The following is a 20,731-nucleotide window of genomic DNA, read 5'->3' as shown; positions in this document are numbered from 1 at the left end:
TCTTCAGAATCTGAGAAGAATGTAGAATTGCTACCTCTGGTTTCTGAGACTTATAGCAGAGACTGATGTTTACATAGAACCTCAAAAATTTCACTTGGGCTCAGCGTTTGCACAAAAGTCAATCTGTCCTATACCCCACGAACAGTACCTATGCCCTTGCAACTAATCATCTACCTCTAATAGTTTCCTCTGATAAATCTTGAGGCTTTTTGCATTTCTTCTATCAGAGTTAAAATGACCAAGGGTAAAATTAGTGCAATATTGAGCAGACAATGTAGTGTCAATTCCCATGATGCTCTGATATTTCAATATCTTGTAACCATTTTGTCCATTTCAGAGGAATTGTATGCAACTGTGATCTCCATTAATGTTATATGCAGAATTTTAAAAAATCTCACTGAGAGGATTTATTATTCAAAGTGGCCTCAGAGAGCTAAATTAATAGGATGTATTGGTTAAGCCAACTATAAAATATCATAGTCACTGGGATATTAAACAACTGAGTTATTCTGGAGACCCTGATAACATCTTTGTCCCTATGCATATGCTAGGCTAAGCTTTGCCTTGGTATCTTATAAATAAGCTGTGTATCTAGGAATATGTCTTGCTTTCCAGTTTTGGGGGATTTTTTTTTGAGCTTAATTCTTCATAACCATAAGGAAAACCACATTCCCTTCTCCTTTTTTGTGACCTAAATCTGTTGAAGACCCCCAATCCTGTGATATTTATTTCTTCTGAAAACACAAAGATAGAAATGAAGTTATCCTACTGTCAGTTATTGATTGATCATTCTCAAACTTTATCAACTGGTGCTAACTTTTAAAATTTTAAAGTCATCACCATTTTTCAAAAGCTTCTTCTTCCTGATAATTAAAAACAAGTTAAAGCATCTCCTGTTCCCTTGGGCATTTGGGGTTTTTTTTTTTTTTAAGTATTTAAAACTGCAGCCCTTTCATTGATCCCTGACCTAGCAGCTATATAAAAAAATCCCGTCTGCCTCTAACATAAAGGTATTTTGCATGTGACAATCGCTTCCACCTGTGCATCTCAGAGATTTAAGAATGCCATTTTACTTCTTTGGATGTAAATACATTATAACATAATAGCTGTCCACAATTCCAGCTATCCCCAACTTTAATAGAAATGCAGCACAGCGGTGTGCGTGCTAAGCAGAAAGGGGGATGCCCTTCTTCCCTGCCTCAGTACCACAACCACCAGCTGCGTAACAAGGCAGGAAAACACTTTGCCATCAGAAACACTTGATTAAGGCACCCGTCTGAGCCCCGTGAGAGGGCCAAGCAACAGCAGTAGTGGTGGGACACAGCCACATTTCCCCATGAAGGGGGCAGGCTCAGAGGTTCCAAAGTCATATTTTCTACAGCCACCGAGAGAATGGTGCAGGGGACCCGTTACCACGCTCCTCGGGTGTATTTCTGCCTCCAGAGCCCCTTCGCCCTATCTAGTTCTTCCTGCTTTCCTTAGAGCCGCAGGCCCTGAGCTGACGGGTTGCAAAACTCTCCACGTACACACACGCAAGAGAGGCAGGATGGGCAAAGTCCTACAGGTGCGTGGGGGCGGGGGGGTGAGGGAGGGATCCCGATGGCCTCACAAACCTGCAAGGGATCCTTATTCCTCCTCGCCTAAAAAAAGAGGAAGCACGAAGAATACACTCGTTAACGCAAACGAAACACCGCGCTTTGCCCCCGCTCCTTGCCCCACCACCTCCATGTTCCCGCCGCGCCGCCGGCAGTGCGCATGCTCAGCGCCGCCGCGCCGCCGGCCGCCACGGGGCGCGGGCCCGCGGGTGCCACTGGCCGGATGGAAGAGGACGAGGAGGAGGATGGAGGCCGGGGGGCCGCGGGGAGCCCGACGGCGGCGTCCGGCCGCTTCGTGCGGTGCCTTTACGCGGTGGGCTTCCTGGTAAGCGGGGAGGCGGGGTGCGGCAGCGGCGGTGCCCTTCCGGCGCGGCCTGGGATGAGCGGCCGTGCCTGCGGAGGGAAATCCTCCCCACGCGACCCGCTCACTGCCCGGCCCCGCGGCAGCCGTTGGAGGGGCCGCGCTGGAGGCGGGAGAGAGGGGACGGCCCCGCAGCCCCCTCAGGGTTGTCAGGAGATGCCGCAAAGCCCGAGGTGGGGCAGGCACCCCCACACGTATCTCCTCCCCCGTGTCCTTTGCCGCTGCCTGGCTGAATCCCGGGGGCGCCCAGCGGCCCCGGGTCCCGGCTCGTAGCGGGCTCCTCCGTGGCACTCTAGATAGGGCTGCTGGGTTTTGACGTACATCGCTTTAACTGCCTTTTTAGAGTTTGAATGTTTGTAGCAATAGTGGTTTGTAGCGGCTGTACTGTTTTATCCGTGCAAACAGTCGTGCAGTTTGATACAAAGGTCTGATTTTTATCCTGTGAATGCAATGGAATAGCGCAGCGCCCTTAAAGCTAAGTGTTGCCTCATGCTGATCAGAGAGCTGTTCCTTGTTTTCTTGGAATACCAGTGGTTGGTGTAAACTAAAAAATAAATAAATAAGCAAAAAAACCCCCAACCACAAAAAACCTGTGCTTTTTCTAAAAAACAAACAAAAAAATCCTTACTGAAAAAACATAGTGTATAGACATTAAAGAAAGTTTGTGTTCTGTAGCTATTAATGAGCCTTGGGAAAATGCAATTTAATTAATTTAAAATTAAAAGGGATAACTTGGAAAATGAGTACAAAATGAGTACAAATTTGCACAGTGAAATGTAGCTATACTCTCTTGCCTACCTTTAGGTTGGGCAGTAGAAACAATCTAGTTGGTTTGGGTCCTGGAGCAAATATTCCAGGAAAAGGTGTGTTAGAACAAACTTTGCTTCTTAGTTCACTTTTAAACACTGTGGTTCTCCAACCCTGTAATACCTTGCTGACACCAAGCTGGAGTACACACTGAAATCAACCAAGAAGTGGATGTCCTTTTAGAGGGTGTAGAGTGTGATGAAATGTCGTAATAAAGAGCCGTTGCCTGTGATGCAAGCTTTCTGTAACCAAGCAAATACAGTGTAGTTATCATTCGACATAAGAAATTATAGGTGAAATGAGAAATAACTACCCATCAGAGGATAGTGGTTAATGGGTCTTGCTCTACCTGCATGCCTGTGACAAGTCCAGTACTGCCAGGGTATACTTTGAGACTTGTCCTTTGTAATGTCTCTATCGATGATCTGGATGAGGTCATTGAACCTCTCTTCAGGTTTGCAGATGACACCTCAGATTGTGTTATTGAAGATGTTTGTAAGTTGTGTGCTCTGTTTGCTCATGCTAACGTATTTAATGATGATTCTAACCTTGTAAGTCTGAATTTCAACTATCAAAAGATACTTAATGACAGACTGTGAGAATTTACTTAGTGATACACGTTGTTACAGTTATTCAGGCTTTGGGCATGATGCTATGAAGGGTGAGTCTAGTTCAGCTCAAGCAGTCACTGATAAAAGGTGATCTTGCTCCAATAGACCTTCTGTAAGGTTCTGCTCTGATATAGGACACTGTATGCTGTGCCAGATAGTAGTAGTGAAAGAACTACTGGGTCAATGTGGTTAGCTTAACAAAAGATAAAAAATCAAAAGGAATGAGTAGGAGATCCTTGTACTGTTCAGGATGGGCAGTGTCCTTTGCCCTCCTTTCACAAAACATTTTTTACTTATGCTTTGCTGTTTTTCTTTTTTTTTTCATGTTTCTGTCTTTTCACTACATTTCTTAAGTTATACAGAAAGGCAGTCTGTAGGTAGGTTTAGATCTACCATAGCTTCTTCCCCATTGTGGCTGAGAGTTAAAATACTGTAGATTTTCCAAATATACTCTCTTTGCACAAGTGAAAAGAATTTTTAGGGGACTGAAATTACAGACCACTTTGAATTTAAAATACTGGTACCAAGTACTTTCTTGTTGAACAGATAAAGTTTAATATATATTGAAGGAATATTTAATGTTTAAATATATATCTTCAGAATGGTTGTATCTGGAGGGGGAAAGAGGATTGTCGTTTTCATAGTTTTAACTCCTCTGTGAGGCAATCCTTTATCTTTCAGTTTATGTGTTTTTCTAACTTTGTACTTACTGGATGCATGAACTGACCATGAAAAAATTTTCTTTTAATCTTGCATTGATATGGAAATAATTTAATTTTAAAAAAAAAATATTGACTGTTATTAAGCCAGGTTGCCATCATCTTTGTAAAAGCGATCAGTTATTAAAACTTTTCCTCCCTTCTTTTCAGGATTTATTTGGCGTGAGCATGGTTGTTCCTTTAATGAGCCTTCATATCAAATCTCTAGGAGCAAGTCATACAGTTGCTGGAATAATAGGTGAGTTGTAATACTTGACTGATTTACCAAAGAATAAGATAATGTGAACTGGATTATGCCTTACTGCAAATTGAACATTGTAGAGTAATTCTTCCTTACTAGTAGCATAATAAAAAGTAAGGCCAATTTCCAAGTAAAACTGTAAGGGCAGCCATACTGTGTTAGACCCAAACACCTGTCCAAACTTGTACACTGACGGTAGCCAAAAGCAGGTGCTTGGGAAAGAGCATTCTTGGAAAGAACAAGGAAGTCTTGCAGTAATACTTGTACAGATGCTTTTCCAGCATCCAAGAATTTACAGCTCAGCAACTTTGGGAGCCAGACGTGTTGCTTTTAGTTTTATTGTTATTTACAGGCTTTGCAAACAGTACTTCTGCAGCTGGTTCTCCTGAGCTTTCCAAAGCCTGTGATTGCTCCCAGTTTCATTAAATTTCTTGTAGTTGTCTTTTGGTAAAATATTTATCGTCTTTAAGGAGTGTTTACAAGTAAATTCTGAAGGTTTGGAATTTTATCTTAAAAATGAAGTGGTAAAATTAAGCTCCATGGTTCTAAAGTTCTTATTTATATCTTATGGTACTGGTTATGGTTTTTAATGATACAAGTATGGTATTCTTTATAGCTACGTGTGGTTGACATGGGCTCTGTTATTCAGCTTTTTATTACCTTTTTTATTTTGGATTAAATTTAGCACTTTTCATGAAATAATTCTGGTTCTGCTCTGAGTTGTCAGAGTATTATTTTAAGCAGGAATTCATCAAAAATATGTTTTCATTTTAGCAGTCTGATTTTTAACTTAAAAGAAACTGGGTTTTGAGGTATATTCTTATAAACGAAAGAGGCTGGCAGATATTTCTCTCTGCTTCTCTTTCTCTTCTGTTACTAACTGCTGCTAAACTCTTAGCCTCGAAAATGAAAAATTAGGGTCTGTGGTTTCTTCAGGGCTTCTGTGGTGCCCTGTAACACATTGAAGTGCCAAGTGGAAAGTAATTAGTGCCTCCCAGTAATGAAATTCTCTCCTGATTCTAAGAAAGCAATTATAAATGCCAAGATCTGTTTTGTTTAATACACCATAGAAAGCAACATCCTTCTTAATTACATAGTTGTACAAGTTTTCAGCAGAAACTATTTCCTTGGTTATGTGCTAAACTCCACCCTTGGTTTGTCCTGCTCCCTCTTCCTATTCTTCTAGTAAATTATTCCCAGAGTTTCTCTCATGTTTCCTCATTTAAAAATTTTGTGCAATTTTCATTAAAAAAAAAAAAATCAGTTTAATTTTTAACATTGGTGTTTTACTTGTTTGTTTTAGGATCTCTCTATGGTATAATGCAACTATTTTCCAGCACATTTGTGGTGAGTTCTAACACTGCATTCCTAAGTATGTTGGTATTTCTATGGATTTTAGGGGAAAAAAGGATGAGGTTTATAATAGTGTTTCTTGAAATTTTTAAAATGTTTGTAGTGTTCATATAAGCATTTCTGATTGGTAGATCCAGTTTTTAGTTTGTGTGGAAAACATTTGTTTCATTTATAGGGAATTACCAAATTTTTCAGAACTAAACAGAATACAGTCTTTAGACAAAAACTAGAATCCAGATTTGGGCTCAGTCATAGATTACTGAGCATGTCTCAGTCACACAGGGTTCTCTTCAGTGTTGGTGCTAGTCAAGCAGTTTTCTTCAATGCACTAGCCTGTCCAAAAAGCAGTCTCACAAGTCAGCTCTTCATAAGCCTGTTATCTAGAGTTTGCTTTCCCTGCTTAATGAATAGTGCCCTGTAGTTTGCCATATGGCCTAAATTCATGCATTATGCCTTTGAGCTTTGTTTGGTTTTGTTTTCTATTAGCTTTTGATTTTTTTACATCCTAATCTAAGCAAGAGTGCAAAGACTAAATATCAAGGCTGAACCTCTTGAATGTATGCTTTACCTATCAATACCTTAGATCCCTATATTTAGCCAGGAGCACCTTTAATATTACCCTGGTACCTCCTACCTTTCAAGAGAGCAGATTTTGAGGATCTCATGAAAAAAACTGTTTCAGGGTTTGTTACCTGGAATAATTTGCTTCTATAATCTTGTGGCATTTTCTTTGAACTGCAAGACTATTGCCTACTTTCTTCAAAAACTTAATGTTTGGAATCAAGCTGATTTATGAGCATGCTGCGTGCAAATTTACTGTTTGCCCTTCTCATAAATACTTCCTACTTGTCTGCACTCAGATGACAAACTCCTCATAGCTAAGATCATTCCTTTTAGGATGCTCAACAAGTGTCTCGTACATAGTGACCATTGTTGCAAAGAAATATTTGTGGTCAGTTGTGATAACATTTTCAGAGGGCCTCTGCTACTAATACTTCATGGTGTTTATTGCAGGATTGTATTTTTAAAGGAGAGAAATTATTTTTTAAAAAGCTGTATGCATGACATTAAATAGAATGATAGTTTCAGCAGGTGCACTGCTGGCAGGGCAGAACTCTGCTCATCACTTCCAGATTTTGAGCACTTAGGAATGTTGTGTAATAAGCTTATTAAGCTTTCATTGACAGTCCTTTGATCTCTTTTTTTCAATTTAATTTAGAAGTACTGATTGTTCACTGTACACAGTTAAATGTTATAAAAAATTAATCTTAATTTCCTGCTTTACAAAAGGGCTGCTGGAGTGATATAGTAGGAAGACGGTATTCCCTGCTTGCTTGTATTCTTCTCAGTGCACTGGGTTACTTCCTGCTTGGAACATCCACCACTGTGTTCCTGTTTGCCATTTCTAGAGTCCCTGTAGGTGAGTAAACGCTTGGCATTTTGCAGTTTAAATTCCCTGTAGTCTCAGCTTGAGAATTACTCCTAGAGAAATCGTGGTATGGGCATGGCTACATAGCATCATCATCCAGCAGCACCAACTGAACCCTAGTAATGGAAAAATCTCTACAAATCAAACATTCTCATTACTTTTTTCTGAAAATAATTTGAAAAGAATACTCAAAAACTGTCACAATTTTTATGCCACCTTGAGTGGCTGAAATTTATGAGAATAGGAGTGCAGCAATTCCTTGAAAGAGGCTATTCTAAGGTTAGTCCTAACAGGTACACAATACACCAGGTCACTGCTGGAAATCTTGGTCTGCACTTGCAATGCAGAATGGAATGATATGTGCATTATTGTTTTTTCTCATGCTGAAAATATACCTCAAAGCGATACTACAAAATTTGACTGAAATTTTAGGTCACTGCTTCAACAGAATATTTATGTTGTGCAAAAGCATGTTTGCAGCACTGAAGCTAAGTTTGTGCCAGGGTTCGTTATCAGAGTTCTTATAATAGCTGAACATCTATTGCATATATTCTGGTATAATAAGCATTGCTATTACTATGAACACATCTACTAAAGGGCACTTTTATGGCCCATAGTCTTGATTTAGGAATTGTTCATATTGTTTCTTAATTTAAAGACAATTTGCTAATGAATTATTTGGTTGATATTTGATTACTCAGTAGAGGTAATACTTTTTAGTGCTGACAGCACTGCCCTGGTCAGAGGGAAGGAGCATAAAAGATTGCATTATTAGTATTCCTGCAGTATGCTTACCCTTCTGTGCTCTTCTTTTGCCACCCACCAGTCTCCCATATGAATTTGGTATGTTGCAATCCTGGAAATCTCCGTACTCAGCAAAGTTGGTACAGAGCTATGTTCATAAACAGACACACCTTTCCTACTCCACCATTACCCACTCGCAAGTTCCTATTTTAGTGGCTGTTTTATTCCTGGTGTGCTCCAGCACTCAGCATAGTCGTTCTTCTTTCAGCAGGGCTGCAGGAGCACTCCTTCGACACAGATGCATGAATAATTTTGATTCCTAAGTCCAAATCCTTGAACAGCCAGGATGATGGTCATGGCCCAACATGCTGCATGACTCTAGCATTGAAGAATTTGTGGTTTATGGAATCTTAAAAATATATTTTGAACACTGATATTTCAGATAGCTTCTGTCTTTTTTAATCTTTTGGACTGAGCAATATGTGTTTATTATTTTATATTATGTTGCAGGTATTTTCAAACACACACTCTCCATCTCTAAAGCCCTGCTTTCTGACTTGGTTTCTGAAAGGGACCGCCCTTTAGTAATGGGTCGCTTCAATGCAGCCTCTAGTGTGGGCTTCATTCTGGGGCCTGTCGTTGGTGGCTACCTTACAGAGTTGGAAGATGGCTTTTATCAAACGTCTTTCATCTGTGCCTCTATCTTCCTTCTGAATGCTGGTAAGTTGTATGTCGTATTTGGCATCTTGGGTCCCTTCATTCCCCACTTTTGTGTTTTTATGCCATTTGTTATACCTTGAATTCATGGTGTGTTTATCATCTATGGCATACATGTTCTGTATACCGATACTACCCTTTGAATTTGAACCTGTGTGAAAGGGTGGGTGTCCTGGTTTCAGCTGGGATAGAGTTAATTTTCTTCCTAGTAACTGATATAGTGCTGGGTTTTGGATTTAGGATGAGAAGAATGTTGATAACACACTGATGTTTTAGTTGTTGCTAAGTACTGCTTACACTGGTCAAGAACTTTCCAGCTTCCCATGCTCTGTCAGGTGCACAAGAAGCTGGGAGGGGGCACAGCCAGGACAGCTGACCCACACTGGAATATTCCATACCACGTGACATCATGCTTAGTATATAAACTGGGAGGAGTTGGCTGGGGAGCAGCAATCACTGCTCAGGGATGGGCTGGGCATCAGTCAGCGGGTGGTGAGCAATTGCATTGTGCATCACTTGTTTTGTATATTCTTTTATCATCATTATTATTATCTTCTCTTCCTCTGCTGTCCTATTAAACTGTCTTTATCTCAACCCACGGGTTTTACTTTTTTTTTTCCGATTCTCTCCCCCATCCCACAGGGGTGGGGGGGGGAGGGTGAGCAAGCGGCAGTGTGGTGCTTTGTTGCCGACTGGGGTTAAACCATGACAGTCCTTTTTGGCACCCAACATGGAGCTCAAAGAGTTGAGATAACCACAGATCTGAGCAAAGCATGTTAAAACAAATTTGTCGTAAGCATTCATTATATTAGTTTAGAAGTTGCTTGTCACAATCTTGATTTATTTGCTCTCAGAGTTGTTGTATTTGTTCTCAGAGTTGTGTTATGTAACACCTTACTTGCGGTCTATACTGTTTATCAGTATTTATGTGCTGTTTATCACCTCTGGGAGGTGGATTAAGGTTATCGCTTTGCTGTATTGTGTACACTGGCTTATGCTATGATAAAATTATTGGTAGTGAGATCAATCTGGTATTTGTACTCAGCATTGCCATCACCTCTGTACTTCAGGAGCCATCTATTGGAAATTATTAATAATTACATTTTTTACTTTTTCTCCTCGGAGAGCCAACCGATGGGGGAGACACCTTCCTCCATCTTCCCCTTGTCCTACAGGCTAATTACAATAGCTCCTGAGAATTTTGAATATCCTTGGGATGTTCAAACCAGCATGTTCCTATTGCTATGTCTCCTGAATGTGTGTCAGGTCTTGCTTAGGGATAAACAACTATTTAAGAATACTGTGGCTATTCCAACCCCAGCAACAGGCACTGCAGCTGAACCAGTGAACCAACCTGTGCCAGTATCAGTCGCCCCCATACACAAGAAGAAATCTTGGAAGCGAAAGTCAGTTTGTTTAGTAAGGGATGAAGAAGCTTCTCCTAAGAGGGAACAGGAGGAAGAAGCATACTGCCCCACCAGCAAGGAGTCAGACTAGTCTAAAGCAGGGACATCATTAGAACAGGAGGAGGAAGAGGAAGAATTCCCTGCTTCCCACTGAGGAAGAACTTGGCAGGAGAGTTCCTCCTCTTCCTCCTTATGAGAGGAAGAACTCATAAATGAGACGGTAACCACACGATCTCTGTCCCTGAGTGAGCTGTGAGATATGCAAAAGGATTTCTGCCATCATCCAGGCAAGCACATTGTCACCTGGCTGCTCCGATGCTGGGATACCTGGGCTAGTAGCCTGGAATTAGAGGGTAAGGAAGCCAAGCAGCTGGGATCCCTTTCTAGGGGAGGGGGCGTTGACAAAGTGATTGGAAAAGGGGCAGAAGTTCTCAGCCTCTGGAGGTGACTCCTGTCAGGCGTGAAGGAAAGTTATCCCTTCAAGGAAGATGTTATATGTTGCCCAGGCAAGTGTGACATATGTGACATGAAGTGTTACGTCACCCAAGACCACCATGGAGAGAGTACCTGAGGGAATTAGCCATGCTGGAGGTAATTTATGATGACCTGAGCAACAAGCAGTTATCCAAAGATCCAGATGAAGTCAAGTGCACACGACCCATGTGGCGGAAGTTTGTACGGAGCGCACCATTGTTATATGCCAACTCATTGGTAGTAATGACCTGGAAAGACGGAGAGGGACAAACGGTGGATGAATTGGCTGGTCAACTCTGGCAAGACGAAGAAAGTCTCTCTTGCTCCCTATGGGCCTGCATCTCGGCTGTGGAGAAACTGCTGGACATGCTAGCCGAGAAACTGTCCTGGGAGTTCCAACAATTCAAAGAGGATATGTCCTGCTCCCCACCTGTACAGACAGTATCTCAGCTATTAGGAGTAAGCGTTCCTCTACTCAAGAGAGAGGATACAGTGGGTACACACCACGAGGCACCCTATGGTTTTACCTACATGACCACGGAGAGGACATGAGGAAGTGGGATGGAAAATCTACCTCAACCCTAGAGGCACGGGTACGTGAGTTGCAAGGAAAAACAATTACACAAGGAGGTTCTTCCAGGAAAACTGCTGCTCCAGTTTCCAGTGTGCAGTTCCCCAGACAGAGTAGAAGGGCTGATCTTACTTCTGATCTTAATGAAGGGACTCCTGACTCATATCTACAAGAAGTGAGTATCGAATACTCTGATGAGGACTAGAGGGGCCCTGCCCCCAGCCAGGTGGAGGAAAGGGACAACTGGGTTTACTGGACTGTATGGATTTGATGGCCTGGCACATCAGACCCACAGGACTATAAAGCTGTAGTGGACACCGGTGCACAGTGTACCCTAATGCCATCAAGCTATAAAGGGGCAGAATCCATCTGTATTTCTGGAGTGACAGGGGAATCCCAACAGCTAACTGTACTGGAAGCCAAAGTGAGCCTAACTGGGAATGAGTGGCAGAAGCACCCCATTGGGACTGGCCCAGAGGCTCCATGCATCCTTGGCATAGACTACCTCAGGAGAGGGTATTTCAAGGACCCAAAAGGGTACCGGTGGGCTTTTGGTATAGCTGCCTTGGAGACGGAGGAAATTAAACAGCTGTCCACCTTGCCTGGTCTCTCGGAGGACCCTTCTGTTGTGGGGTTGCTGAGGGCCAAAGAACAACAGGTGCCAATCACCACCACAACGGTGCACTGGCAGCGGTATCGCACCAACCATGACTCCCTGATTCCCATCCATAAGCTGATTCATCGACTGGAGAGCCAAGGAGTGATCAGCAAGACTTGCTCACCCTTTAACAGTCTCATATGGTCAGTGGGAAAGTCTAATGGAGAGTGGAGACTGACAGTAGACTATTGTGGCCTGAATGAAGTCACGCCGCTGCTGTGCCGGACGTGTTAGAACTTCAATACGAACTGGGGTCAAAGGCAGCCAAGTGGTTTGCCACAATTGATATCGCTAATGCATTTTTCTGAGTCCCTTTGGCAGTGGAGTGCAGGCCACAGTTTGCTTTCACTTGGAGGGGCATTTGGTACCCCTGGAACGTGATCAACAAAATAACAGCCGTGTCCCCACCAACTGGTAGAAAGGAAACACAAGCTTTCTTAGGTGTTGTGGGTTTTTGGAGAATGCATATTCCAAATTACAGGCTGATTGTAAGCGCTCTCTATCAAGTGACCCAGAAGAAGAACAATTTCAAATGGGGCCCTGAGCAATGACAAGCCTTTGAACAAATTAAACAGGAGATAGTTCATGCAGTAGCCCTTGGGCCAGTCCAGGCAGGACAAGATGTAAACAATGTGCTCTACTCCACAGCTGGGGAGAATGTCCCTACCTGGAGCCTCTGGCAGAAAGCACCAGGGAGACTTAAGGTTGACTCCTAGGGTTTTGGAGTCGGGGATACACAGGATCCGAGGCCCGCTATACTCCAACTGACAAAGAGATATTGGCAGCATATGAAGGGGTTCGAGCTGCTTTGGAAGTGGTTGGTACTGAAGCACAGCTCTTCCTGGCACCCCAACTGCTGGTGCTGGGCTGGATGTTCAAAGGGAGGGTCCCCTCTACACATCATGCAACTGATGCTACGTGGAGTAAGTGGGTTGCACTGATCACACAATAGGCTCGAATAGGAAACCCCAGTCACCCAGGAATCTTGGAAGTGATCATGGACTGGCCAGAAGGTAACTATTTTGGAATATCACCAGAGGAGGAGGTGATGCGTACTGAAGAGGCCCCACTGTATAATAAACTGCCAGAAAATGAGAAGCAATATGCCCTGTTCACTGATGGGTCCTGTTGTATTGTAGGAAAGCATCGGAGGTGGAATGCTGCTGTATGGAGTCCTATACGACAAGTCACAGAAACTGTTGAAGGAGAAGGAGAATCGAGTCAGTTTGTAGGGGTGAAAGCCATCCAGCTGGCTTTAGACATTGCTGAATGAGAGAAGTGGCCAGTGCTCTATCTCTGTAGTGACTCATGGATCGTGGCAAATGCCCTGTGGGAGTGGCTGCAGCAATGGAAGCAGAGCAACTGGCATTGCCAAGGTAAACCCATCTGGGCTGTCGCATTATAGCAAGATATTGTTGCCTGGGTAGAGAACTTGGTTGTCACATAGATGCTCACGTACCCAAGAGTAAAGCCACTGAAGAACATCAGAACAACCTGCAGGTGGATCAGGCTGCTAAGATTGAAGTTGCTCAGGTGGATCTGGACTGGCAACATAAGGGTGAATTATTTATAGCTCGGTGGACCCATGACACCTCAGGCCATCAAGGAAGAGATGCAACATATAGACGGGCTCGTGATCGAGGGGTGGACTTGACCATGGACACTATTGCACGGGTTTTCCACAAATGTAAGACATGCACTGCAATCAAACAAGCCAAGTGGTTAAAGCCTCTTTGGCATGAAGGATGATGGCTGAAATACAAATATGGGGAGGCCTGGCAGATAGATTATATCATACTCCCACAAATCCACCAAGACAAGTGCCGTGTGCTTACAGTGGTGGAAGCAACCACTGGATGGCTGGAAACATCCCATGCCCCATGCCACCGCCCAGAACACTATCCTGGGCCTTGAAAAGACTTGAAAAGCAAGTCCTGTGGCGACATGGCACCCCAGAAAGAATTGAGTCAGACAACGGGACTCATTTCTGAAACAACCTCATAGACACCTAGGCCAAAGAGCATGTCATCGAGTGGGTGTATCACATCCCCTATCATGCACCAGCCTCTGGGAAAATTGAATGATACAATGGACTGTTAAAGACTACACTGAGAGCAATGGGTGCTGGGACATTCAAACATTGGGATACACATTTAGCAAAGGCCACCTGGTTAGTCAACACTAGGGGATCTGCCAATTGAGCTGGCGCTGCCCAGTCAAAACTCTTATGCACTGTAGAAGGGGATAAAGTCCCTGTAGTGCACATAAAAAATATGCTGGGGAAGACAGTCTGTGTTATTCCTGTCTCGGGCAAAGGTAAACCTATTCGTGGGATTGCTTTTGCTGAAGGACCCAGGTGCACTTGGTGGGTGATGCGGGAAGATGGGGAAGTCTGATGTGTACCTCAAGGGGATTTGATTTGGGGTGAAAATAGCCAATGAACTGAATTGTATGATGTTAATTGCTATATAATACTGTATGTCATCACTTCTATGGTTGCTATGTGCCATATCAACGGTATTACAGTAAGAATCACCCAGATTAACGAAGAATGAACTTTGATGAAACCAAGGAATGTGCAGCGGTGATGTAACCAGAACTGGCTTCAACATGCAACAGTCCAACACCACACACCATCTCTCCTGCCCTGAAGGACTGTTACGACAGATGGAGCCTAAAGTCATGGACTAAATGAACACAACGGACATTTTAGAAGGATGGCCCACAGACTAAGGGAATTATATCTGTGTGTATATATCAAAAGACAGCAAAAGTGGTGGTGATTAATTGGAATGTATTGGGAAGTGTAGGACCTGGGTGTGACGTAGATGGTATAGAATAAGGGGTAGATACTGTCCTGGTTTCAGCTGGGATAGAGTTAATTTTCTTCCTAGTAGCTGTCATAGTGCTGTGTTTTGGATTTAGTATGAGAATAAGGTTGATAACACACTGGTGTTTTAGTTGTTGCTAACTAATGCTTACACTAGTCAAGGACTTTTCAGCTCCCCATGCTCTGCCAGGTGCAGAAGAAGCTGGGAGGGGGCACAGCCAGGACAGCTGACCCCAACTGGCCAAAGGGCTATTCCATACCATATGGCATCATGCTCAGTATAGAAACTGGGGGGAGTCGGCCGGGGAGCAGCAATCGCTGCTCGGGGACGGATCAGTCAGCAGCTGGTGAGCAATTGCATTGTGCATCACTTGTTTTGTATATTCTTTTATCATTGTTATTATTTTCTCTTCCTTTGCTGTCCTATTAAACTGTCTTTATCTCAACCCATGGGTTTTACTGGGTTTTTTTTGTATTTTTAGTCCATGTCTGACCCCCCCCGTCCCGTCCCCCACCCCGATTCTGTCCCCCGTCTCACCGGGTGGGGGGGGAGGGTGAGCGAGCGGCTGTGTGGTGCTTAGTTGCCAACTGGTGTTAAACCACAACAGCGGGAATTTTGAAACAGTTAACCTCCAGATGCTTCTGCTTTGTATTGTATATATCACTTTTACATTCAGACACAGGAATGGGAATTTTTAATATGCCCAAAGATGAAGACTAGAAATCAGAATTGTGGCTTTAGCCTTTAGATTTGTTTATATGTTGCAAATGTGTCACCTCAGTGTTTTCCTTCTTTGCTTTCACCACATTTAGAATTGAACTGATACTGTGAATAACGCTAGACTTAATCTTTGTAATTTTTTAAAGTGAAATGATTGTTAAAGTCCTTTTTTGAATTTTGATCTTTACACTAAGTAAACTTACAATCAGACTAATGTCTTCCATGTAAAGTTAATGCAATTGAATGAAATCAACTAATTTCTTGATCTGTTTAGGTCTTGTCTGGATGTTACCCTGGAGTGAAGAAAACACTGGCAACAGGGAACATCAACAAGGCAACAAAGGAACAGACAGTTTCTCAGCAAAAGGAAATCGTGACCTGCACTTGAAATCAGCAACTAGTGGAGCTGTGGCAAGCAATAGTCTTTTCCGGTCTCCGTGGATCCAAGTTGCAACAGTGCTGAAGAGGATTAAAGGAATTGCGTGCTCTGATCTATGGGATATATTTTTAGTGCGGTTGCTGATGTCTGTTGCTATACTGCTGTACTATAGTAATTTTACTCTGGCCTTGGAGGAGAGATTTGGGGTGAAACCCTTGTTTGCTGGATACCTAATGAGCTATAGCAGTGCACTTGGAGTCCTGGCTGGTTGTCTGCTCGGACCAATAACAAGATTCTATCAGCACAACACTTACAGAATTTTGTTGCACTCCAGCACTCTTACCTGCACATTGATTCTCCTGTATGCATCGGCGCTGAGCATATGGATGGTCGTTTTGTCTTCCACATTCTTAGCCTTTTCAACTACTATAGGTCGTACTTGTATCATGGATCTTGAATTGACCATTGGTGGGAATGAGGCCAGTGGTACGCTCCTAGGTGTTGGACAGTCTGTGACATCAGTGGGACGTATAGTTGCTCCACTCCTTTCTGGAATTGCTCAGGAGTTCAGTCCTTGTGGCCCTCCAAGTCTAGGGGTTGGACTAGCTTTAGTAGCTATTCTGATAATGAACGCCAACAAACAAAAATACTGTAGCCATGGAAATGTTAAGTTAAAAAATCAATAGCTGCAAATTTGGATTGCATAGAGGTATCTTACAGGAAAGGCAAAGGGAATCAACCTGGGGTGATGCTTACACCTGCCAGACTTGTACAGTAGTAAAAGGATCTTTTAAGAGGGCACATCATGTTCACATAGAGGCAAGTATGTAGAAATATTTCTGCTGCAGGGATGTTAACTCCAGCCAAATGTTATTTGAACTGGTACCACTAGAACACTTGTGAGAGGGACAGGTGTTGCTGTATTGTACTGGTTGGGATTTTTTTATGGATTTTTAACCTTTTTGGACAGAAAAAAGAATGACATGAAATACAGAAATCCTGCTTGTAGCTCACATTTGAAATGGTGTTTAGACTGATAGATGGTTAAAAGACAGAAATTGATTCTTATTATTTAACCAGAGGTGAATTTTTATTATTTAATCAGAAGGAGAATTTGCAATATAGCTCGTTAGCCTTAATTTCTTATGCTGTGGTCTGCTGCCATTTGTCTGCTGTGACAGTAGCTTAATTAACAGTGTTTGCTTATGTGATTTTGTTAAGCCTACTTTGTCTACAAAACTTGCTGCACAGCATGATTAGGCACCTTGGGGTAGCCATCCAACCCCTGCTGATTCCTGGTCTTTCCCAGGTAATAGAATTGGGTATATGCTAACTTCATATATTAGAAGGCCTAAAATGGACAATTTTAGAATAATATGGGGTCATTCAGACTGAAACTGAGACTGAATGTAAGCTTTATTGAAACTTGACCTGGTGGTTTCTGTTTAGTAATAACTTCTACTGAGCAACTTTGTCATAAGTTATTTGTTAATATTTCCTGTGTAATTTTTCTACCTTCATTTTAAGAATAAATTTGCTTCTTAATTCTTTTGAATGACTGTAAAGGTGTGCTGGAGCAACTAGCAGTAGTTCATGGATCTGGATTAATGCATTCTCTCTTATCTCTGGAGGCATAAGTGACATTTCAGTGACAAAAGAAAAACTGTTTATTTGTTGGTATTTTAGTCTTCATTTGTCTGCACTGCTTAACTAATGGGAGGTTGCTCTCAGAGTTATACTGAGAGTAGCAGCACTCACCTTTGCTATTTACTGTTCAAGTTCATATTACTTGCCAGTCACCACTGTTTGCATTTCATTTGAAACATACGGAAAATGTATTTTACACTGATAACATTCCATATGCTTTTCTTAGTAATCCTTAATGAAAGTACAAAGCCAGCTATGTATAATTGTTTGGTTTTGTTTTTTTTTTTAATTAAAAACAATTTAGTTATCTCCTTGAACTTGATATCCTTGATATCATCCATGCAAATAGTGTTGCTGCTTCAGGAGAATCGTAGATGGTGTTTTGCATTTTTTATTTTTTTTTCTTTACCTTTTCCAGTGCCTGCTATCATTTAAATCCTTGTTGAAACCTCAGTGATTCCGGTGGCAGCACCATGGGAATATGTATAGAACTCTGAGTTGTTTTAATTTTATATATTGACATAATGAGTGTGTGTCTTATTACTGCTATGATTTCAGTACATATCCTCAGAGTTCCTTATTGTAATAATCTGTGTTTCATTTCTCCCTAGGAACTTGAGGCATTTTCAAGTGTCTTATCTCCTCTTGTCTTGCTTGGTAGATGCCTCAAAACATTCTCGTCCTAAATTTCCTATTTTCTTTCTTTCCATCTTTTAATTTTTTTTAACTTTTTTTTTTTTTTACACCTAAAACCACCCTTCTGTAAGTCAGGGACTTCTGTTTTGCAACTATAGGAAGGGGTGAAGGAAAAAAACCCTCAAAAATTAATATATATAAAAGATTTAGTAGTTTTTACTATACTTGTTGGTTATATGAGGTAACAGATAACATTTACACTTCTAAGTTGCTGCACTGATTAAAGCTGAATTCTGTAAACACCATAAAATTCAGTTTATACTAACCTATACAGCTGCCTGAATATTGCTTTTCTGCTTAAAAAAACTGCAAAACTTCACTGTTTTTATTTATACATAAGTGAAAAACGTGCTTTCCACAGTCAGCAAATATTTTTGGTTTATTTTGAAAAATAGTTCTCCATATACACTAAACAAAAATGAAATTAAATAATCGACTTGAGAAATCTGTGGAAGGCTGTGGTCTCAGGGACACGTTGCAACTGATGTTACAGAAGAAAAGTTTTTTACTTGTAGGCCAAAATTATTTCTGAAGTGCTGCAGAAACATTTCTTCTTTGTAAAGACTCACTTACAGACAAGTTGCCCTATTTTTTTTTTTTTTTTTTTAAGGAATAGAAATAAAATGAAGTGACATTCCATGTCTATCATTTTGCTGCTGTGTTTTTTCCCCTCTTCCTCTGATGAAATATAGCACAAAATAGAGGTATTCAAGTCAATATGAAGTGCAGATGTTTTTTTTTTTTTTCTTCAAGCTGTTCCTTAAAATCATTTGAATTGCCTACTTTTCACATAAAAGGCACAGGAGCCAAGCATTCAACCAAGAAGTGGCTTGACAGTGAATGAAAAAGAAGGAATAAAAGAAAATAGAGAACTTAGCAGTTTTCAGATGGAGTGCTTAAAGCTACTGTTCCTAGTGCCTGGAGACCATGCCTGGATCCCCTGTGTTGTTTCTTAGTTGCTGTAACTGTGCAAGTTCAGAGAGTGAGGACTCAATGACATCCCTGGAGATGAGGAGATGCGACTCCCCCCTTTTAAGCTGGGGGAGGAGCAGTTGCAGCTATTTCTGGCTTCAGTCTAGTGGGCTTTACTGAATTACTCAGCTGTTTCTTGAATCCAACTGTGATATCTGAAGACTGTAACAAAACAGAGATCTGAATATGGACTAAAGAAAAAAAGTTTCTACGTGCAGATCACTGCAAATTAAGACTTTTCTCTTGCTTGCTGTTCCTTTAGTTTTGGATTGGTTTTCTTGGGCTTGTAGGCAGAATTGGGGTTTGGGGGTGGTTTTTTTTGGTTTTTACCTTTTGAAATTTTCACTTTTTTGACACTGACTACTTTTCTGACCTTTATGATCAACTAATGTTGAAGAGGCTGTGTATACAATTTAGTAATTTATTTCTGTAAAACAGCTGGTAGCATATGATATGTACTGATTTTGTTGCTTTTAAATGATGAAGCAAATGTAAGATTTATTCCATGTTGGTGTATGCTGCATACATTTGAAGAGATGCTTTATAAACATACCAGTTCTGCAGATTTCAGTTTCTTGTCCTGGTCCTGTTTTCTTTTCTCTGAATTTACTCACCGCAGCACCATCACAGAAGTCAGTACCATTCTCGTTTTCTGAGAACAGGTTGATTATTGAGCAGATAATGCAGCAACAAAACAGGACAAGTGTTGCTTACTAACTGGCTTGCTCGTTACTTCAAGCACTCTCTAATGCCATTGCATTCTAGCTGATGGGAACCTCTGTGGGTATGTTCCGGTGCTGGCAGCCCCCATTTGGTTATGGGTGCTGTGGAATACCCCTGGCTAAGTGATCTTTTATAGCCTGACACTTTGGGATTTGAAAACCCAAGGCCTGACTGTGCTGTTATTGCTGTAATTTTGAAGACTCATTCACAAAAAGCTGATCATTAATCTTCTAAGGGAGTACATTGTAGCCTGAACTCTGAGAATCAAATGATTGTGAGTGGAGCTCAGACTTCTTTCTCATAAAAATGAAAGTTTGTAGAGCTTGTTTTAAAGGGAAGTTTTGAAAAACTTCTGTGTTAACTTACAAGGAGAAATGAAGCCAAATTTCTAGTTATTTTTAATCCTATATTAGCATCAAAGTACTATTTTTGAGATGTGCTACACGATAGGAACTGCTCTTCCATTCTGTCAAATTTGTAATAAATAGGAGGTCTTAGATATGAAAAATAAATGAAGTATTTAAAATATTTAAATGGGGTATTTAAAATGCCTTTTCCTTTTTGTGGCAAAAAATTACTTCTTGAAACAAAACCTGTGGCAATTAGGGTGCTGTTGTAACTCAGAAATCACAAATGTAAAGCTGAGCACATTTCAGATCATGAAACAGTGAGACTCACCAGAGCAGCCAGTGTAACTATTACTTTCCCTCCTGCAGTCTTAGTCCCTCATATTCTGTCAAATCTCACAGGATAAAAAGGCTTCCACAGCATGTCAGTGCTGTACGGGAACTGCATCAGTGTTTGCCTACTTGGGAGAGGAATGATGCTAACCCCGTCTCCCATTGTGTTGTCCTATTAGAAGATCTGTCTACCACCTGCAAGAAGAATTCTGGTGGAGAAGATTCTCAAGTTGCTCAGCACAATATTCAAGAGGGACAATTTTCAGCCCCAACTCTGAGTGACTCCCAAATGCTAAGGTTCCTTCAAATATTCAGAGAATTAAGCTGCCATGCATTTTTTTTTTCTTTTTAAGTAGCTCCTCATTTAGCCAGACCATCTAATAAATAGGCCAAGAGG

The 20,731-nt window shown here is 41.6% G+C and overlaps 2 protein-coding genes across 3 annotated transcripts in view; one reads left to right on the top strand and one right to left on the bottom strand.

The window, feature by feature from the left end:
• The window catches only part of TMEM182 (transmembrane protein 182), a 35,139-nt gene extending 33,208 nt beyond the window's left edge, over positions 1 to 1,931 (bottom strand). For both annotated transcript variants that reach the window (XM_072849766.1, XM_072849765.1), the window contains exon 1: positions 1,614 to 1,931. The gene's annotated coding sequence lies outside the window, so the exon portion shown is untranslated. The remainder of the gene's footprint in view (positions 1 to 1,613) is intronic.
• Positions 1,750 to 19,227, top strand: MFSD9 (major facilitator superfamily domain containing 9). The gene is made up of 6 exons (XM_072849763.1): positions 1,750 to 1,920; positions 4,244 to 4,331; positions 5,638 to 5,681; positions 6,978 to 7,107; positions 8,371 to 8,580; positions 15,512 to 19,227. The coding sequence occupies exons 1-6, from the start codon at positions 1,756 to 1,758 to the stop codon at positions 16,300 to 16,302; spliced, it is 1,428 nt and encodes a 475-aa protein (XP_072705864.1). The 5' UTR covers positions 1,750 to 1,755; the 3' UTR covers positions 16,303 to 19,227.
• The last annotated feature ends 1,504 nt before the right edge of the window (positions 19,228 to 20,731 follow it).

The sequence above is a fragment of the Ciconia boyciana genome, chromosome 1, assembly GCF_034638445.1.
Source record: "Ciconia boyciana chromosome 1, ASM3463844v1, whole genome shotgun sequence".
NCBI classification, from domain to species: domain Eukaryota; kingdom Metazoa; phylum Chordata; class Aves; order Ciconiiformes; family Ciconiidae; genus Ciconia; species Ciconia boyciana.
The sequence above is the reverse complement of the archived record's forward strand: the minus strand, read 5'-3'. Positions and strand labels throughout refer to the sequence as shown.